The sequence below is a fragment of the Netta rufina genome, assembly GCF_964035555.1.
Source record: "Netta rufina genome assembly, chromosome: 2".
In the NCBI taxonomy this organism is placed as follows: domain Eukaryota; kingdom Metazoa; phylum Chordata; class Aves; order Anseriformes; family Anatidae; genus Netta; species Netta rufina.
This window is the reverse complement of record NC_140124.1, coordinates 46,384,897-46,405,476: the sequence shown is the minus strand read 5'-3', so window position 1 is coordinate 46,405,476 and position 20,580 is coordinate 46,384,897. Positions and strand designations below refer to the sequence as shown.

General features: G+C 47.6%; 2 protein-coding genes across 2 annotated transcripts in view; both read left to right on the top strand.

Annotated features, from left to right (window-relative positions):
• KIF15 (kinesin family member 15) overlaps positions 1–3,114 on the top strand; it is a 35,391-nt gene extending 32,277 nt beyond the window's left edge. Inside the window, exons 33-35 of the mRNA XM_084307021.1 lie at positions 1,420–1,585; positions 2,022–2,153; positions 2,438–3,114. Of these exons, the coding sequence (XP_084163147.1) occupies positions 1,420–1,585; positions 2,022–2,153; positions 2,438–2,500 (361 nt within the window). The 3' untranslated portion in view covers positions 2,501–3,114. The remainder of the gene's footprint in view (positions 1–1,419; positions 1,586–2,021; positions 2,154–2,437) is intronic.
• A 1,196-nt stretch (positions 3,115–4,310) lies between these two features.
• Positions 4,311–11,138, top strand: TMEM42 (transmembrane protein 42). Its single transcript, XM_084282988.1, has 3 exons — positions 4,311–4,432; positions 8,937–9,083; positions 9,881–11,138. The coding sequence occupies exons 1-3, from the start codon at positions 4,325–4,327 to the stop codon at positions 10,022–10,024; spliced, it is 399 nt and encodes a 132-aa protein (XP_084139114.1). The 5' UTR covers positions 4,311–4,324; the 3' UTR covers positions 10,025–11,138.
• The last annotated feature ends 9,442 nt before the right edge of the window (positions 11,139–20,580 follow it).

The following is a 20,580-nucleotide window of genomic DNA, read 5'->3' as shown; positions in this document are numbered from 1 at the left end:
TAGGTGGAACCATAGGAAAAGCTTTGATTAGAAGGGACTTAATTTTGAATTGTTCAAAATGATCTACGCTGTAGGGTTTTGAATACTTCTACATGTGATGATTTCTAAGCACATTAATTCCTTTGCAAATGAAATTGAAATACTGTTCACTTCTTTACTAGTATTGTAAATACTTTGAATTATAAACTTCATTTAATTGTTTTTATGCTGTTTGTTGATTATTTTTTTTAATTTCAACTCTAATAGGGAAAACTACTTATGAAAATATTTCTAGACTGTATTTGCACTGACCTGTAAGGAGTCCTAGAAATTCATGAGCCAAACCAAGGATGGATAGTAGTCAGGAAATAAAATAAAGAATTAAATTAGTTCGAAGATGCTGTTCCTGTTATTCTTAGCCTAATCTGTATTGCTTCAGGGACTCATAGTGGCTGAATCTCTTAAATGGCAATAACCCAAATAATTAACAGTATGTTAATAACTTCTTTTAGGATGAAGATTATTTTTATGAACACAGTCATTTCAAAAGTAATTCATACTAATTTTTACTGAAGCCCTAGTCTTGAGCAGGGGTTATTTTACTATTCAATCCATTGCTTTTTCATACTTGTCTGCTCTTTGAAACGTGCTTTGTGATAGTGTTACAGTGTCTCATACAAGCAAATAACGTATAGAGAGGAAAAACAGATTCCTTTTGTAATTGAGGAAATGTTTTGAAAAACATAGTAAATGAATACTATTTTCATACAGTTGGCCTTAAACATCAGGCTTTGGTGAAACAAAACTGATGACACGAAATACTATAATTTATACAATACCTGAATGCAAAACTACAATTGTTCATATCAGTAGACATGCTGTTAAGTTTGATAAGGATTGTAATATTCTGTGAGACTGATAGAATTAAAATATTTTCAGCAGACAAGACACCTATTCAAAGGGGCAGTCCTTATTTTGTTATTAGGCCAGATGAACTTCGACATCTCTGTGGTGTTCAGAGATGTTTCTGAGCAAAAATGGCATTAGGGAAAAGCTACATACAAACAAGCAGTTTAGGGGAAACTTGAACTGCAACAGAGTTCATTGGGCAAATTTACATGCCTTAAGTGAATACTAAGTTATCTTGTAGTCTGATTCTATTTTCTGTTTCGTGAGTGTTGTTCATCCTGGATTAGAAACAGCACGCTTCCCAAAAAGGTCAGTTCCAAAACATGGCCTTGTTTAAAACAGTATTAAGCACAAGAGTTGTGAAGTAGATGTGACTTTTCCTTCTGCTCGCACTGAGTTCTAGGGAAAATAAATTCTGTCAAAAGGATGTCTTTAAAAGTCTACTTCTGTGTCTGAGGCTGACATAGTATTTCTCTTGTATGCCATTTATGTTAGCTTTTCAATATTTTGTGATGCTTTTTTTATTGGCAGATTAGAAGAGACCAAGAATGCTCTCAGAATCAGGGAGAATATTTGTCTTGAAATGACACAGGAGATGGAACGAACTAGAGCTTTGGAGCTGAAAGCATTTCATGAAAAAGAAGAAATTAGATCAAAACTGGAGGAAACGTATGAAGAGAGAGACAGAATTGGAAAGGTTATATGTAATTTTTGTCTTTTATGATAAAATCTTATTCAGTAGATGTAGAGCTGTTGCTAATTCAATAATATTCTGAATTAGAATTGAATTAGCAATCACAGACCGCCTCCGAAAATGTTTTGTGTAACAGATTAGTTGGTTATATTTGTAATGTTTACTGGTGCACTGGTGAAACACCAGTGGAACTCTGGGTACAGAACTCTGTTAAAGTTTGTAGTACAAATCAAATGATGCGTTTGACCTTAAGAGGCATCTAGTGTAGCACCTGAGGAGACATGCAAGAAAGATGTGTTGCCTGGACAGCTAACTCTTGCATCATATGTTACAACAAAGTTGAACGTTACTATGTTAAGCAGATCTAAACGAGATATTTTGTCCGAAAAGGGAAGGAGGGTCTAAAGCAAGATGTACACTATGTATTTACTAATTACAGGAAATGGACTTGCTGAGGAAGCAAGTTAACACTCTTGCTGAAGAAAATGGGAAATTACTCGGTCATCAAAATCTAAACCAGAAGATTCAGTATCTTGTGAAACTGAAGAAAGATTACGCTAAACTTACTGAGGTAAGTTTCAGAGAGTACAGTACAGATGGAGTAATGATGTGATGTAGAGGACAGCAAAGTTCAAAACTTTCCAAAACATTCTTGCTCTTCTGTTTCAGAGTAATGGACACCTCTGAACTTATACAGCTGTGTAGGTCATGGCCGGTCTGCCTCTTCACGGTCCCCCAAACAAGAATTACCTTTTTATTTCCTCAAGTGTTCAAAACGCTTGGACAAATAGTTATCATTTACTTACAAATATGAAATATGAAAAATTCTAAATATCTTTTTTTTCTGTTTTACAGGAGACTGAGAAACTACGAGTTGAAAATGCTTTCTTGAAAGAAACTAAAAGATTTCACATGTAGATATCATATAGATCAGCTATAATGACACACAAAAACCTGCAAAGCTCTGTGTTTCAAGTGTACAGCATAAGCAAAAGCCAGTTGTCAAACTTCACTGTTGCTGTTGAGTGTTGTCTGCTGTACTCGGAACAATCAAATTTTTTTTTTTTTTTTTTTTGCTAGTAACAACTTTTAGTGAAGAACTTTACTTAACTAAGTGGGCAGCTTTCATCGACATATTAATACCTTCCTATCGAAGGGGTTCTGTAACTCTTCAAAATGTGATGTTGTATAGGTGCTGCAAGATATGTCCTGAATTTTTTATACTTTGTCAGGGAAAAGCTTTCTCTCTGGAAACATACTAGGATTCCTTATTCCTTCCATGCTTTTATTCAGGTCCCTGCTGAAATCTTCTGAAATGCTACTTTTTCTACCTGAGCTGAATTTTTAAAGGCATAATTTCTTTGATTTTTTTAATTATCTTAAAGGAGGGATGTTTGTAGTGAGTTAAAATGAACTTGTCAAATTTAATAACTGTTAATACTTACTCATTTTCAAAATGCTAATTATATGTAGTCTGTTCAATAAAGGAGAAATATGACCATACTGCATTTGTAAATAAAACTGTAAATATATTTTGGCTTTTGTATTCTTCTTTCTCTATTTGAAATTAAAATGCTTTCAAAAAACTATTTTTCTCCAGTGCATAATTCCAGCAGATTTTGAAATCATATCCTACAGTGCTTATATAAAGTGTTTTACAACACTTTTCTTATCAAACAGAAGATAGAAATGTTAAGAAACAGTCTGAAGCTATGCAAAACATTTTAGGAATACAGTATAAATTGCCTTAATCACAATTAAGATAGGGAACTTTAGCAAATTTATTAGCAGAACACAAACCTCTGATGTATATTGTGACAGTAAATGTTTGTTTTTACTATTTTTCACAGTCAGTAAGTCCCAGTTTTGGCTACTTTGTACAATGCTGTGTGTGCCCACAACTGATGGGGCAAAAGGCAGCAAAGGTGTGCCATACAGCATCCTATATGTCCTAGGAAGCTTCTTTGGTATTTGACTGAAGGAAGGGCTCATCTAAAAACTTAAAGGTCACTTACTGCTGCAGCTTTTTTTTCCCCCCACTTTAGTGGTGGCGTGGAGTATATAAGTCAGAAGCTGAATGTACGCTGAGGAGTTTGCTCTGCAGACAACTAGCAGCAGGTTAGAATTAAGAGTGCTTGTAATCTGCTGGAGAGCAGAGTGAGGCCCACAAACCTGTGCCCTGGGGGCATTTGCTGCAACCCTAGAAAACAGCAATACCCAACCTGCCTCAGCCCAACTGCATGTCCTGGGGTATTGACCTCTGACTGCTTTAGGGTTAGAAAAGGCCTTCAAGATTATCTGGTCCAGCTGTGCCCCTACCATTGTCACCCATGTCCCCAAGCACCACGTCCAACCTTTCCCTGAACACCCCCAGGGACAGTGACTCCACCACCTCCCTGGGCAACCCGTCCCAATGCCTGGCTGCTCTTTCTGAGAAGAAATGTCTCCTCATTTCCAGCCTAAACCTCCCCTGGTGCAACTTGAGGCCATTCCCTCCACTCCTATCACTGATTATCTGCCAGAAGATGCCGACCCCAGCTCCTCACCCCTTCCTTTCAGGTACCTGCGGAGACCAATAAGTCCTCCCCTGAGCCTCCTCTCCCCCAGACCAAACCCCCCCAGCTCCCCCAGCCGCTCCTCAAGCTGTACCCTCGCAGACACCACCTCCCTGCGCCCCGGAGCAGCGCAGAGCCCAGCCCTTCCCCTTCCTTTTCCCTTCCCTCAGCTCCTCCCGGGGCCGCCATGCGGGCGGCGGTGGCGGCAGCGGCCGCGGGGCTGCTGGGGGCGGCGGCGGCGGCGGCGGCGAAGCTGGCGCTGGGGGCGCGTCCCCTGAGGGGCGCCGGAGGCTGGGTAAGGCAGCAGGAAGGAAGGAAGGAAGGAAAAAAGGAAGGAAAAGGAGGGCGAAATGGCCGCCGCTCGGCCCCTCCCTGCCGGCAGGGCTTGCTGGGGCTGCCCTGCCCCATTCCTTGGATGGGGAATGTGGGGCTGGGGCTGGAGAGCTGCGGGAAGGGTGGCTGTAGGAATGAGAGCGAGTGGAGTGAAGCAAGGCTGCTAGGGTGGGAATGCACTGGGGAGCCTCTTCTGTTCAGCCTTGTCCGCTCGTGGCAGGAGCTGTGAGGAGGTGGAGCAGGCAGCTTGGCTCATCCGATGTGCTCACTTGGGATGAGCTGAATCACGGCGGGGTTTCTCAAACCCCACTGTGCGAGAGGTCAGGTCGGGCTGCTGGCCTTTCACCTTAAAAAGTGGTCGGTGTCCTCGCCTGCACGAGGTGAGCTCTAGGACAGGCACGGCGAAGGTGGAGATGCACCAAACGTGCTGGGTTTTGAGAGGTGCTGAGGTAGGCAGCAGGAGCGGATCCTGAAAACAAACTGAGAAGACCAGGCAAAGAGCAGGGGTTGGTATTCATGTGGCAAATGTACATTTGGACTTGAAATTCAAAGGAGTGCCCAGAACACAAAATATATCTGAAAAAAAATAAATATTATAATAATCCAGCCCTGTGTCAGGATAAAAGAAAATCAACTTGTGTGTTTATTGGAGATGGTTAAAAATAATAATAATAATAATAAACCCTCCGTACTCACCAATCCTGTAGATCCTTTCTGATATATCAAAATGATATAGGGAAGGGAAATTAAAAATTTTAAATCCTGTTACTCTCTCTGATCCCTCCCCAAAAGATGTTGCTCTGCACTGACAGAAAAGCAGAGCGTGGAATTACTTTAAATGTTGACAGCATATTTTCTGAGTATTTTCCTCCTTTGAAACTTACAGAAATACTGCCCATTTATTGATCTTTTTAGAAGGTGGCATGAGAAAGTGTGTCCATGAGGAGGAGTGTTGCCAGCAAGTCAAGGGGGGTGATCCCCTCTGCTCAGCACTGTGCTGTCTGACTCTCCCCAGTACAAGAGAGACATGGAGCTACTGAAGGAGGTCCAGCCAAGGGCCACGAATTTGGTGAAGGGCCTGGAGCACCTCTCTGTGAGGAGAGGCAGAGGGAGCTGGGACTGCTCAGTCTGAAGAAGAGGAGGCTCAGGGGGATCTCATCAATGTCTGTGAACACCTGAAGGGAGGGTACAGAGAGGACGGAGCCAGGCTTTTTCCAGTGGCGCCTGGTGCCCAAAGGCAATGGGCATGAACTGAACACAGGAGGTTCCCTCTGAACACCAGGAAGCACTGCGTGGGTGAGGGAGCACTGGTACGGGTTGCCCAGAGAGGTTGTGGTGTCTTCTCTTGGAGATTCAGAAGCCCTTTGAGCATGGTCCTGGGCATCAGCTCTAGCTGACCCTTCTTGAGCTGGGAGCTTGGACAAGGTGAGCTCCAGAGGTCCCTTCCAACCTCAACCATGCTCCTATTCCATGACTGTTTTGTTTTTATGAACAAATTGGTTCCTTCAGTTACTTTTCAGGTCCATTCTAGGCAATGGTTATGAACTAAATTAGTCAGTCCAGATGTAAAACTGACAATTTCAGGTAAATGGCAGTTTTCCAAGTAGCTTAAATCGTACAGGACCACATGTAAACATTTCAGAGGGCTTGCTGCTTGCTTGACTCCTATGCACTTGCTACGAAGGCATTTCTGCAGAGCAGCCACAGACAAACAAAGGTTCAAGTTCTGTGTTTGAGGAAGAATAAAGGAATCTGAAAACAGATCAAGCGAGTAGCCATCACTTATACAATACGGAACGTGGCAGCAAATGTTAAAAAATATATTAGTGTTTTGACGTAGAGTATCAGGATACTTGACAGCAGCACAAGGATGGATTTCCAGGTCAGACGGATGTGTTGTGGTGGACCAGCCTGAGAGCGACCTGACTACAAGGGGTCATTTCACTTGAACAAAACCTTTTCTTTACTTTCCCCTCTGCCCTGCCAAATTCCATCTAAATTTACTTCTGCCATTTCATCAGTGATTCTGGATTATCTGAAATGTACACTGAAATTAATCTCGTCTTAGAAAAGCAATCAGAACAGTAATCTTTGACTCACTGGGCTGGCTCTGCTGAGCCCTTGGCAGGGGAGGAATTACACCTCCGTCCTTCCTTGTGGGGAGCACCCGGGGATGTTCCCATCTCCACACCTGTGTGCCACTGCAGTGACCACTCCTCTGCCTGGGACGCGGAGGGACTCGACTTCTCTGCAACACCTTCCTTCTGGGCCTGTGCCACCTCCAGAGCACACCGCGGCCGATATCCATGGCTGTGGGACAGAAGTTCAACAATGGGTTGTGGGTTGCTTGTGAAGATCACATAGCTGCTGTGATGGTGGGAGCCAGCTTTGTGCCACCACTGGTAGACTCACAGAGTAATTCAGGTTAGGCAGGACCTCCAGAGGTCTCTTGTCCAATCTCATTAGGGCTAACTGGTTGCTCATGGCCCTCTCCAGTCAAGTTTTGAATGCCTGCAGGGTTAAAGAGCTCATAATCTCTGCTTCAGTGTTTGGTCACCTTTGTTTTTCCCGATATTATATCAACATTTCACCTTTTCTAACCTTGACTAGCTGCCCCTTGTCAAATCACAACAAACCTTGGAGAAGAGCTTGGCTCTACCTTCTCTACACCCTCTGGTGGGTAGCTGGAGATAGTAATGAGATATTTTTCCTAACAGTCCTAACAATCCTAAGGCCCCTTTTCTTAACAGTCAACCACGGTAGGCTCTTTCTGATCCAGAGCAGAATATACTGAATTTAGGTAGAACATGGAGAATTTTCTTCCTGTCTTCCAAATCTACCAACCCACTAGAGGCATACGTGGACACACACAGGTGCAAGGTAGCGCCGCCTGTCAACCCAGGCAGAGCGTGAGGCCAGGGATAAGGAGCCACCACAGAGGTCATCAGGCAAAGTCCATCCCGTGGCGAACCATAACATGGCAGCAGGCTTCTTCCTCAAAGGACGGGTAGCGTGTGGGCACGGCTGGCTCTGTGATCCTTCTAGGCAGGGTTTGACAGGACGGCGGTGTGTCGGGGCGAAGGGCCTCGTGCCGCAAAGCGCTTTGCAGGTGGGAATTATTCGGGAGTGTTTGCTGTTGCCCTGATAAAGTTGGAGGCCTTTGCCACCGAGGTGGCCAAACACATGACCTCCGTGGGGTGGGGTTAGCTTTGGAGAGCTTGTGCTAGCGGTCGAGCGGGGTTTTCCTTCATGACCTTTTCCTTTAAGGTTGAACTCGCTTCAGAAAGCCCTGTGACCTGCCCTGGCTCATGGTTAATTATGTCTTCTTCTGGGCAGGAGCACAAGGTGGCTGGTGGCCCCGGTGGCCAGGGTGGCTGGCACAGGGAGGGCACAGTGCAGCCCTTCCTGCGGGGCAGGTGCCACCCAAGCCGTGTTTGTGGGTGGCTTCACACCTCCAGTTCCGTCTGCCTCGAGGCTGATCCCACCACAGCCTTTTGTTGACTGAGAGAGGCGATGGGCCGTGAAGGCATGATCGCTATGGGCTGAGGCAAAGCCTCGCTGTTCCTCATCGCTGTGTGCTCCCTGAGTGTTGGCAGGAGTTGTTCTGCCTCTGGCTTCCTCCCCTGGTGCCACAACACCCAGGGGCTACGGAGATGGCCACAGCTGCAAGAACTGCGGATGTGGGGGAGAGGGAAGATGGTAAAGGCTATTTAAGCAAAACCGTGCCCTTTTTCCAGACTGAGGCTGTTATATGTCTTGTCGGGTCACCTAAGGACCTTTTACTCGTGAGAACCTCGTTGGCTCTGAGGGCACTAGAGTTCAGAGGTGGTTTCATGCCTATTAAATGCTGGCGCTCTCGGTAAACCTGCTCTCCAGAGAGCATGTAAAATAAGGCACAAGGCCCCTTAGCTCTCACTTTCCTCCCAGAGGATCCCGATCTGCCTTTACTGCAGCAGGCAGGCAGGTCAGCAGGAGGCGGTGAGGGCGGGTGGTTTGGGCCCACACAGGACTCAGCCCAAAAACACAGCGGACAGAGCCTGGGCCATACGCAGTGCTGGCACATGCAGCGTCTGCGTTCCTCTCTGCAGGGGTGAATTTGACCCTTTCCCATACATCTGGTGATGACTGAAGGGCATTTCACTGGATTGTGTGTGAACCAGCTCACAAGGCCAGGAGCTTTCTGGACTTTGGCTGCTGGTATGACAGCCTCTATGTGCTGTCCCGGCTCTTCTCAGTTTATAGTCTGAGGCTGGATTCACAGCAGGACGCCTCAGACACACTCCATCCAGAGCTGTTTTCCTGCTTCTGTTGTCTTCTGTGGCTTAATGTATTCATCTCTATGTGATACCATCTGTAACTCAGTTTCAAGCCCATGCCGTTTGGTTTTGCTCCAAAGTGCCCATGAGGTAGCGAGGCTGAATAAGCAGTCAGTAAAAATAAGTGGGTTTTCCCCTTTTGTCCTGCAGCTGCCTGTGCTGCTTCGCGTAGGCTGCATTGGCTTGGTGTGCGCCTGCAATGCAGTCATGTGGACGGTCTTTGCAAAAGCCCTGCGACTCTCCTCCTCCTCGGCTACTGCCTCTGTGACAACAACAGCCACCAACTTCATCTCTTCGGTAAGTAAATTCATTTCCCGGGGTGCTGGAGCCTAGAGGAGCACAGTGATGTGGGAACGGTGATGCTGGCTGCAAAGGGAGATGTAAGTATCCCTGCAGAGGCGCTGTGAAATTATATGAGCCCTCAGCTGCTGTACCTGTTCTTCACACAGAGGCTATAATATTTTCAAGGGTGGTGCAGGATGAAGAGCATTGCTGCCAAGAACCATACCTTGCAGCAGCTGTAACATGTAAAGAAATTTTCTAATTGCTGATGAGACTTTGGGCTGGGAGCACTGTTTTGTTTTGCTTTTGCTTTAGTGAAATCTCACCGGTGACAAGCCAAAGCCACCCTAACTGTGTGTGAGGACGCACTGTCTCTAAGTGACAGCAGGAACATTTTTGACCCACAGGTTTTTTTCTGCTTGTGTTTCTGTCTCACAAGCTGTCAATCTGGCTTCTGTGCTCCAACATTTTGCAGCCAGCTCACAACCTTGTCTGAAACACTCTCCAATGAGAGGGGCTGTGTTTTTATGGACTGGAGTAGAGACTTGGTTCCTGAGAGGTGCTGGCAAGGCAACAAAGTATGTGTGCAGCTACCAAAATCCTGGTTGGGGACCACCATCTGGCTGCACTTCCAGGCTGGGTGATGCAGTAGGTTGTCTCCAGCATCATCAGCAGCTATTTTTTAGTGGTGGTGTTTTTCCTAGGCAGGCTCCCCCAGCTGAAGTCCCCACAGCCCTGGGGAGGAGCTGACAGCACAGAGGGCTTTGGGACAGCTCAGCCCAGCAAAGCTTTGTCTTTTTCTTTTCCTTCAGGCCATCCTGGGCAAGCTTCTCTTCGGGGAGACGTGGACACCTGTGTGGTGGGTTGGCCTCGCCATGACGCTCTGTGGCCTTTTTCTGCTGCACACTGCTGCGCCCCGACCAGCGCCACTCCCAGCGGAGAAGAAGGAAACATGAGGGTCTTTCCTCCTTCTCCATTTTCAGCCCGGATAACACCTCAACTAGGACCACTGCCAGGTCCTAATCTGATCCTCATCCCATGCACTTTCTCCTAATTCAGCGCTGGAGCCAGCCAGGCACCTACAGACTTGCTAACCCCCCTTGCACGCTTCTCCACCAATTTGCAAAGTCATGCACATTGCATCTGCCATGTTCAGCCCGTGCAGCCGTTCCCAGGTGCCTGGTGGAGGTGTGGGAACAGCGACTACTTAGGAGAGAGCTGATCAGTTCTGAGTCAGTCGTCTGGAAACCGGAGCCAGAGGCTTATCAGCCACCCCTCCTCTTCACACCCTGTGGTGATGGAGCCTTCCCCATTCAGGGACGGAAGGTAGAAAGTAAACATGGTGCCTCTGGAAGGTGCCTGTGCATTGGTACTTTTCCATAAGATGAACTACCCCAAAATGGAAAAGCGAACAGAATTTTGTGCTGAATGCTGCAGACATTTCTACTCTGCTGGTGCTGATTTTCCTTGCTGCCTCTTGAAGAGGCCCCGTGCTTGCCCCAGGTTCCCGTTGCCTGGAAGATGTTGGAGCATTCCATGAATTCCTTCAGGTTCCCCTATCACACACACCTGTTAACTTGCCATTTGCATCTGATGTCCGTAATTCCCGCTCTCCCATTCCTGACACGTTACTCATTGTAAGGTTGCTTTTTCCTTTAACTTCTTGATCAGCACTGATATTTTGATTGCCACTCCTGGTTTCTATAGGTCAAACTGTAATTTTGGGAGAGTACCTATGAACAGACAGCTGTTTTCATTAAGAGTGTCCATGTTTGACGCACCTCCCTCCCCATTTAAGCTGACAGTTACTCTAAGTGGAAATGGAGTTTCTCAAGCAACATTTTTTTATACCTCTGGATGATACTGTTTTCCATTTGTGCAATGTAATTAAATAGTTCATTGGTACCCCACTCGTGCTAAATTTTGGGTGGATGATTGCTCTTCGTTGTCAGGATGACAACGTATGCCTGTCAATACATTACATGTGTCAAGAATCATCCTTTCTAAGGTGTTGGCTTCTTTCCCTTGCCCGCACATGCTTGTCATCCTTGGTAATTTTTTATTGCAATCCTAATAAAGAATCATAATGATGCCTAAAAATGTATGCATCATGCTGGTGATACCACTTGTTTGCTCTGGGCTTGCCATGCTGTCCACGTCTTCTTGTAACTGCAGAAGGTGAGTCACGGTTGTGGCATGTGCAGAAAACCCAAGGACACGTTTGTGTGAGCCTCATTATTGGAACCTGCAAGGTTTGTCGCAACTGACAGATTGGCTCCGTGCCCAACAGGATTGTAAAAATAGACTTGCCGGTGGAGATGCCACTGGAGATGGGTTTGTGCCTTTTCCTTCGTTGTATCAGAAAGCAAAAAAGTCCCCGTGCCCTTGCGCTAGGTCCCCCGCTTCAAGAGAGTGCCCTGACTCCTCGCATCTGCCACCCGTGTCCTGAGAGGTGCTTTTCCCCCTGGTGTGCTCAGAAGTCTTTCCCTCCAAAAAGAGGAATGGGCAAGAAAGGGAGCAGGGTGCTCCCAGTGCCTTTTCTCCATAAACATGGAGAAGGCTTTTTGGGTACCAGCGGGGCTAGGATGAGTAGGATACCTCCCTCCGCTTGGGAAGCAGGGCCTTGTCACATCTGGGGACAGACAGAGGAGGAAGTGTGTCGTGTTTGATTAGGCTGGCTGATACCTGGCAATGGTTGGGTTTGAGTTGGTTTAATTCACATGCGTTGGACAAGCAGAAAGGCAAACATTGGCCAGACTCTGCCTGACACAGGGTCTGGCAGTGACTCAGGGCAGAAGGGGAGTTGCTGCAGCCAACAGCTGAAACAGCAGCGAGCCTGGGGCAACCACGGCTCCTGCATGCCTGAATCCTCCGCCGGAGCTGAAGACAACCGCTAGGAGCACAGGGAAATTAAGGATTAATTATCCTCCCTCATCTGTCTGCAGAGGTGACAACCAAGAGCTGTATATTTCCAAGCATATGAAGTCCCATGTGATGGAGAAATAACGAAGGCTGCGAGCCTGATTTGTTTGCCCTGGTGTGTCGCTTTGCAAGCATGACTGACTCCCAGCCAGCTGTAAGCTGTGGCTGCCCTCATGCAAATGGCCAGAGAAGGACCAGACTCTAGTGGTGAGGGAGATTTCTGGCCCACAGATCGCCAAGGGACCCGCTGCACATTGCAGTGCATCCACTTGTGCCTTGTCCCTCGGCTTTGGCTCAATGCATATTAGTTCAAAACTGCCATTTCCTTATTACAGAGTCATGGTTGCATGTCAAGGTCTAGGAGATGTTTGTACATCTGCAGAAAGCTTGGTCAATGTTTCACTTTTGTGATACTTTTAAGGCAGAAGAAGATAAACTAGGACTGTTAGTACACTAAGACTTCATAAATACTTCATGCCCAGAATGGAAACCAGGTTTTTAGCTCCAACACCTGTGGGAGGGAAAGCTTGCTAAGCAAGGTGCATGTTGGAGGTGGAATTCCCCTCTTCTGTGCACGCAGGGTTTGGCCCATGTCTGCTGGTGATACCTGTCAGCACAGGGCCAGGGCTGCAATCACTGTATAACCAAATGGTGTCCCATCCCTGGAGGTGTTCAAGGCCAGGCTGAATGAGGCCCTGGGCAACCTGATCTAGTGGGTGGCATCCTTGCCCTTGGCAGGGGGTTGGAAATAGGTGATCTTCAAGGTCCCTTCCAACCCAAACCATTCTATGATTCTATGATTTTAAGATTTTTCTTGTAAATAGTTCATGCATGGTCAATGACTGGAAGTTTCTATTTACAGGTAATTTAGAGCACACACACAAAATGAAAGTGAAGAGAAACTGATGAGCGAGATGTTTGAAGACTGAGCAGCTCAAACACGGTCGGTAGACCTTGTAAGGTAGCTGAAGATCACGGCCAACCATAAGACCTTGGCTTACGAGGCCAGAAGGTGGGTTATCCTTATGCTCTCAAGCACTGGCTGTAATGAGCCTTTCCTGCACCTTTCCCTCATTGTCAAACACTAGTCTATTTTTCTAAGCATCCTGTTGACCAGATTCTCCTCCAGCTGGGCTATGCCAGGTCATGCTTCAAACAATAAAACAATCAGGTGCATGGTTAACAGCAACTCTCACAGTGTTGCACACAAAGATTGAAGCAAGCGTTCTTGACCTAATGGTGAGAAGTGTTTGAAAAATCCCCTATATGAGCAAGGTCCACGAGTATTATATTCTAAGATAAATAACACCTTGTATACCTTCACGGGGAACCAAGCCAAACGAAATGCTAGTTGCAGCTGAACCTTAAAGCATAGTTTGGCTTGATTAGGTAGAGGACTATGCACAAAACCAGAGAAGTGTCCCTGTTGTCATTGCCAGTGAGTCACTGAAACTTGGAAGATTAGTTCAACATTTATCAGTCACAGTGTTTATCAAGATGGCTTACAGGATATTATGTTTACAAGGGTGATATGTAGTAGAAATGAATATGATGAATAAGCGAGATAGATTATCCTGCAGGGTTTGGTGTGTATGACATTCCAAGGGATGCAAATCAATGCCTGCTGTGACCCTCCGGAGACCTTGAACGTTGATGGCATTGCCAGGCTGCCTATGTGCCCCTAATTGCATTAAAACACCGCAAATTGTGGTGCGTTTCTTAAGAAGGAAGTCTTGATGACTCAAAAGACAAGAAGAATGGTACAATGGATTTGACCTTGACCATTGCACACAAATGAGTAGCAGTGCTGCTATCCTCATGCTGTCAGCCACACAGCTAGTTTCTGCAGAAAAGGAGCAGCAAGCCTTAGATTGTGTGGTTTGAGAGGTGTGGAGGTGAGCTGTAGGAACTTGCCCATAGGACATCATATCTGCAGCCCCCTTCTTCTCAGCCACAAGACAGCCACAGAGGGAACTGTGTGATTAGTAACCAGTGATAAAAAGTGAGGAGTTTGCCTCTAAAATTCAAGTGTGCAGAGTATTGCTTCATGAAGTAAAACCCAAGAAAGGGTTGCAAGAAGACAACGTTTCTGAAAATGTGGTCCTGAGGAAGAAGCTACATGTTTTAGACTGAAGAGGAATATGCTCTAACTTCAACAAAATAGCTGTCAGTCTAGGTTTTCCAGTTCTCTTTCTAAGGTATTTCTGCTTCTAGATCCTTTGACACAAAATAGACATCACCAACTTGGCAGTGGGGTCCTGGGCTGTGGGCAGGGTGGGCACTGTCCACCACAGGGCAGTGCCCTCAGGGCCCTGATGTGGTCAGTGGCTCTGTCTGGGATGTTGTGTCCAGTGCTGGACTCCCCAGTTTGAGAGGGGTGTTGGGAAACTGGTGTGGGAGAGGGATACCAAGATGTCAGGGGCCTGTGGAGAGAGGCTGAGGGTGTGGGCTTGTCTGGGTGCTCAGGAGCACCCTCCAAAACAAGGAGGCTCAGGGTGGTGTGGCAGCAGCCAAGATGTGCTTGAAGGGGACTCACAAAGGCGATGGAGCCTCTGTACATCCTCTCTATAGAGACAGACACCACTAGGAGAGGCAGCAGGCACAGTTTGTGTCTTGGGGATTTCAAGAGGGCCATCAGGGGAAACAAAAAAATCACCAGGAGGTCAGTTGCCAAGATGTCAGTCTCCGTCCATGGAGGTTTTCAGTGCTCAGTTGGACAAGACCTCAACTGACCCAACCTAGTGCCAGTGTCTTTCAGGTGGGAGCTTGGGCTTTCTGTGACTTGTGGACAGGTTTCCTGGGGAACACCATCCGTAGCTGAAACTGTTCGCCTCCACATTTGGAAGTCCCCATTAAGCGCTGCTGCATTGCAGAACGGAGGTTCCCCCTTGAAATAACGTATGGGTCACCAGAGGCTTGATAGCTAACCATAGAAACCACAAGAGACACTTGCACATGCACTTGTGGCCTGAAAACAGACACTGTCACCTAAGGATAAGGATCCCATCACACTGCTGCTGACAGTGAGGTGCATCCGAGGCTCTGCCCCGCTGAACAGACAGATTGCTGCCTGCAAAGCTCACCGTGGCTCCCTGGGCAGGGTAATGCTGACCAGCTGCAGCAACCCAGCCTGATTTCGGTGAAGCACCTGGTGATGTTGCCCTTGCAGTGCTCAGTCCCATAGCTGCGGGCAGCACTGCAGTAATGCACGTACGGCAGGAACACTCAGCATATACACGGCACTTACCCTCAGCAGCCAACCAGCCAACCTGCTAACTCCCCAGGGACACTTCTTGGTCCTAACTGCTTCAAAACCCTGCTAGTCATCCTGCTTTTTTTTTCCTCAGAGATTAGGGAAAAGTGGTTTCGAATGGCTAGACTGGGAAAGCAAAGAAAACCCTGCACTAACTGCAAAGGCTTCCCAAGCATCTCCCGGGGCTACTGCACGCCCTGGAGGGATTTCTGGTGCTGGGTTAAGCAGTGTCCTGGCACTACTATTGCCCAGCGCAGAGGCTGGGCTGCACCCTGCAGGGACAAAGCCACCACAATAAGTGGGAGGGCGGTGGGAAGAACGGGAGCAGGCAGTATGTGGCGGATAGCACCGCCACTTTTTGGGAGAGGCACGCACATTGCGGACCCATCGCTCAGTGTTCCTCGGTTCGCCCTGCAGTTTCGTCCCACATGTAGTCGTTGGGGCTGGGGCTTGGATGTGCTCACCTCCTCTGGCAGAAGCAGAGCTGGTACTCTCTGTTCTGCAGCGAGAGATAAGCATTGAGCAACTCTGCTTGGCGCCGCGACCTGCTCTCCGTGCGTGTGCACGGTCTGAGCAGCAGCCAGGGCTTCGGTTTAATTACCAGCAGCACGGGGAGCAGCGAGCTGTGCCCCCGGGGAGGATAAGCCATTACAAATTCCACGTTTCCTGCTGCCAAGCGAATGTTTCCTCATCCAGCCAGGAGGCATTTCTGAGTGACTCGATCCCTTCAGGACACTCCTAGGTTAGGCAACGGGCAGGCAGGGCTCTGCCAGGAACTGGTGCTGCAGGAAGACACTTCGATGCTTCCTAAGAAAGCCAAGTGGGCTGGGAGCTGCTCCAGCTGCCCATCAAAGCGAGAGCTTTGGAGCTCTCACTCAACAGGGCTCTGAAGGGCTATGACCTTGGATGTGTGCAACCAAACACATATCCTGTGGGCGGGAAGGCATTCAGTCACTATTTTCCTTGTTCTATGAAAATGTTGCTTTAATATATAGATAAACTATTTTATCACTGAGTCAATATTTATGCTGTTGATTTCCTTGCCCTCGCCTTTTATTTTATTTTCTTTAAACCCTCTCTTACTTTATTTTTCCTCGTGCCTTTTCGTCTTGTTTGCTCGAGGTGTAGGCTGTGGATGTGTGTCCACACTGCAATCAGCCAGCGTGGTCATACTTGCACGCCTGAAGCTGGCTCAGGGCTCAGCGGCGCGAGGGTGGAGTAAGGGCCCTGGAGCAGCCGTACCCACCCCGCTGAACCCTTTCCGAGGACATCCTGCAGCAATGTACGGCCCTTCCTTGGGTGGGAGTCCTTCCCCACATCCCAGGTCTCCCGACGGGGTGGGGTGAAGGTGTGAGGAGCAATTCAGCAGGCTAGAACTAGAAAGCAGCTGGTGGTGGTTTGCCACAGGGCTTGAGAAGACCGCAGGTTGGACGGGGAAAGTAAGCTGTGCTGGCTGCACGCTGGCTTCTCCACCACAGGGATGGAGCCACAAGCAAAGCAGGTGCAAAGCAGCTCCAAAACTGAAGGAGCTTCCTCCTCACAGGGAGCAGAATTCACCCAGGGGATTCCTGCCCCCAAGGACACGGCACAAGCTGGTGGTGTTCTTGGGTTCAAGATGGGGACAATTTCGTGTGAAAGCAAGCTGAAAGAAGAAGTGGCCGAGCGGAGATATTTTCATCAACTCTTGCACAAAATTCTGAAGAAGCATTTTCTGAGAAGTACCTTCTCCTGATTCACTTCAGTCTGCTACGTAATGTAACTATTTCAGCACTGCAACACGATAACTTGGGGGTTTCCAGTGCAATATTTAAGGCTCAAACCGCTGTAATTCTGAAATGCCAACGCCAACTTCCACATTCATTTGTTCCATATACCGGGACTGACCTTCCCTTGTGCACCTCAGCCAGGGAAGGAGAAAGGGCTCCTCAAAAATACCCAGGAATGGTATTTTAGCACTGTGGCATTTTGGCTTACTGTTAAGGCTCTTCTGTATTTTTGCAGATGGCCTGGCCTAAAGCTTCACTTTCCTTATGATGACCACAGGTCTTCTCTTTCAGGGCAGGGAAGCTGCTACCCAGGAGGTTTTTGCCTGAGTGAGGATTGCCAGGCCGTAAGCCGACACATGGTGTATGAGTAGTTTTGGTCTCCGTTGTAAAGCAAAAGGCCTTCTTTGTCTTCATCAGGAGCAGCCTCTCTGGGTGGTGCTGGGTTGGGCACAGGCACAGGTTTTCATTCCTGCTGGAGGTGAACACCCAAAACTGGGCACCTAAACCTACAACATTAGGTACAAAGCCCCTCTTTAAGGTTAAACGAGAAGGTAACAACGGGATTTCCATTACAACCTCATTGGCATCTATTGCATCTCACTTGCCAATGAGAAACTCATTACCAGGTGTCTCAGAAACTCATTACCAGTGAGCTGTGGCCAGATGAAATCTGGGCTTGGTCAGCTTACATCAACCCCTGACGTCCGATCTCCTGCCACAAGTCAGCTCATGCAGCATTCGAGGAGAGTTTGCCTGCCAGGAAGACGGGATGCCCGTGGGGCGTAGCCATCAGGCCACTGTCACAGCGTATGTTTAAAGGGCATGAGGGAGAAGGGATCAGATCCGTGCTCCCTCGAGAGTAACAGCATGTCAGGTTCATTACGTGTGAGAGAGGTGTCTCACTCACCATGAGGAAATTCCTAAAGACAGATGCAATGAAGCGGTGAGGGGTGGGCCAAAGCAGCACCAAAAGTAAGACATTGGGCAAATAAGATAGGATGGCCCCTTAGCCATTCATGGTCTGTGCAATTTTTTCCTTTTTTATTCTTTTTTATTTTTTTTTTATTCCCCTGTGACTTCTCATTGTTTATAAACCATGGTTCAGTAAGGACTGGACATACGTGGAAGCAGTCCTGCTCTGGTCAAGTGGAAAGCACCCTCTGATTCAGGACCCAAACGCAGGCTGTGTGTGCATCGCTCACCACCCAAAACACCAAGGCTGCCCTTCCTCACCTCTCCCCGCAGCTTCCTGGCAAGGCTGGGAGGGTTCGTCCACCTTCCCAGAGTTCAGAAAGGAAACGTGAGACACTTGTCATTGTTATAGAAAGCAGCTTCCCCATAACCAGACCTGGGGCTGCGAGTGACTAAAGCCATAAAGCGAAGGTTTGGGTTGCAATTCGTGCTCTTACATGACTTCAATATCCTTGGAAATGCTCTAGAAGTTTGCCTTTCTTTCGTCATTTTTGATACACAAAATAAACAAAACCCGGGAAAAGGAAAAGCATGCAAATAGGGGAGCAGCCACTGGGGAATTCTAGTTGTGTTTGTTTGCACTGTATTGCCTTCTTATGCCAGCTAATAAGGTGACTTAACCTTTCTGTAGATAAATAAATGCAGATAAGGCTAATAGCCTCTGGTGTCTGATTTTGCAAGCTGGGAAGTGAATTGCAGGAGCCTGATTGGGGTTTCAACTTTGCTGAAGTGATAAGTAACAGGCTGGGGACTGACAGGGGGAAAAATAAAAAAAAAATAAAAAAAAAAAATCTCTTGTTTTTGTTAATTAGAAAAGTGTTGTTTTTTGTTTTTTATGAGCCTAATTGAAGTGATTAACTGTTATAACAGTTTTGGGGAAAAAAACATCGGAAAGGCTGATATTTTTAACAGCCTGGAGCCAAGGAGGGAAAAAAGCCCCAGTGCTGAACCACAGCCAGCCCCTCCGTCCACTCCATCCAGCAAAGGCAAAAGGAGATTTGCGTGCCGGAAGGATGGAGATCACCTGCTGACAGCACGGAGCAAGCTAAAGTCACGTCCTTGAAAAACATTCCTGCAGTTTAAGTTGAAATCCCTTTGTTCAGACTTTGCCAGCTCCTGTCCCCGAGCGTATTGCAGTTAATGGCCTTCTCTGGCAGCGCAAGTCTGTACAGGCCAGGGGAGGATGCTCCCGTGTGGGAGCGCTGTGCCCTGTGCCAAGTTCAGCGCCGCTGATCTGAGATGTCGCCGAAGCACAGCAGAAGCTAACGGGAGCGGGGAAGACCAGCAGCTGCACAAAGTGAAAGGGGAAGTGAGAGCTGGACCCCGTCTGCCAGCATAAACCCCAAATTCCTGCAGACAGTGCCAATGTCAGCTGCCTTTGAAGGCCAAGTAGGTTCATTGCAGGGCAGAACCCACACCCATCTGATTTCGGCAATCTTGCCTTGAACTCTGAGGTTAAAAGTGAGGATCAGAACACGCGTGTTGTCGAAATTAGCCTTTTGCAAAACCCTTCAGGTCTAGAAATATGTCTATCCCTGATGAATACACGCCCTGCCTCTACTGACCCTCCAGCACATACCAACATGCATTTTTTTTTTTCAGGAGCAAAGCGTTACTGACATCAGCCCCTTCCTGTTTGCAAAAATCTGTAGTTTTCGCTGTAAGACTACCATGTCACGACAGTTTGAGCTGTCTTCAACCGAGCATGGAGTGATGTATGTAGCAGGTTGGGACTGGATTGGAAAACGACTGTCATTGACTGCAGATTAAGTGGATTACCCTGTTGCTACGAACAACTGGAAAAGAGTCACGTTTGTTGGGATTGCACGCATCGTTGGTGGTGTTATCGTGTGGGCATTCCGGGCAGACTTTGCCTCGTCCCATCCCGGTTCTAAACAAGAGTGTCTTTCACCCCTTAGTATGAAAGAAGTGCAGAATAAAAGCAACGCTGAAAGGTGAATTGGAGTTTTAGAGCTTTTTCAATAGAGAGCCATTCAGTTGCCAGCACGGTGTCTGGCTCTGAATGGTGAGTGATGCTGCAGCTATTGCAAACGCTGCCAGCTCCGATGTTCCTACAGATGTCCTGCGAGATTAGAAGTGCACTGAACCCTCCGTGCCCTGTGATGCCAGTCATGCTCTCAAGCAGGGACATCTAATTTACACCTGCAAGCAAGCCGTGACATGCTCGAAGGGTGGGATCTGCTAACTCAGCACCCGGCTGGCAGCGACATTTCAGCACCAAATGAAACAGGTCCTCCTAAAGCAAATACCCAGCTGCCTGAACTGATGGAGAAAAATGGGTGCCTTCAAAGGCTTCCATGGGGAGATCTTATTCAGGGAGGTCCTACATTCAGATGTGCCAGCCTCGCAGCCTGAACCCTACGGTGGTCAAAACATGCTTGGCATGGGCTGCTGCCACGCAGGGAGGCAGCTGGGGTCTGAGGCTGCTCGCACAGCTCAGCCACTCCTTCACTTTTGGGTACTTGGCATGTGTGTATCTCCCTCTTCCCCTGGTCACTGTGCCCTTGTCAATGTCCACATGGGCCATCAGTTGTCCCCTCGATGGGTTGGGCCCCTCTTTCCCCCTTTGGTCATCCCA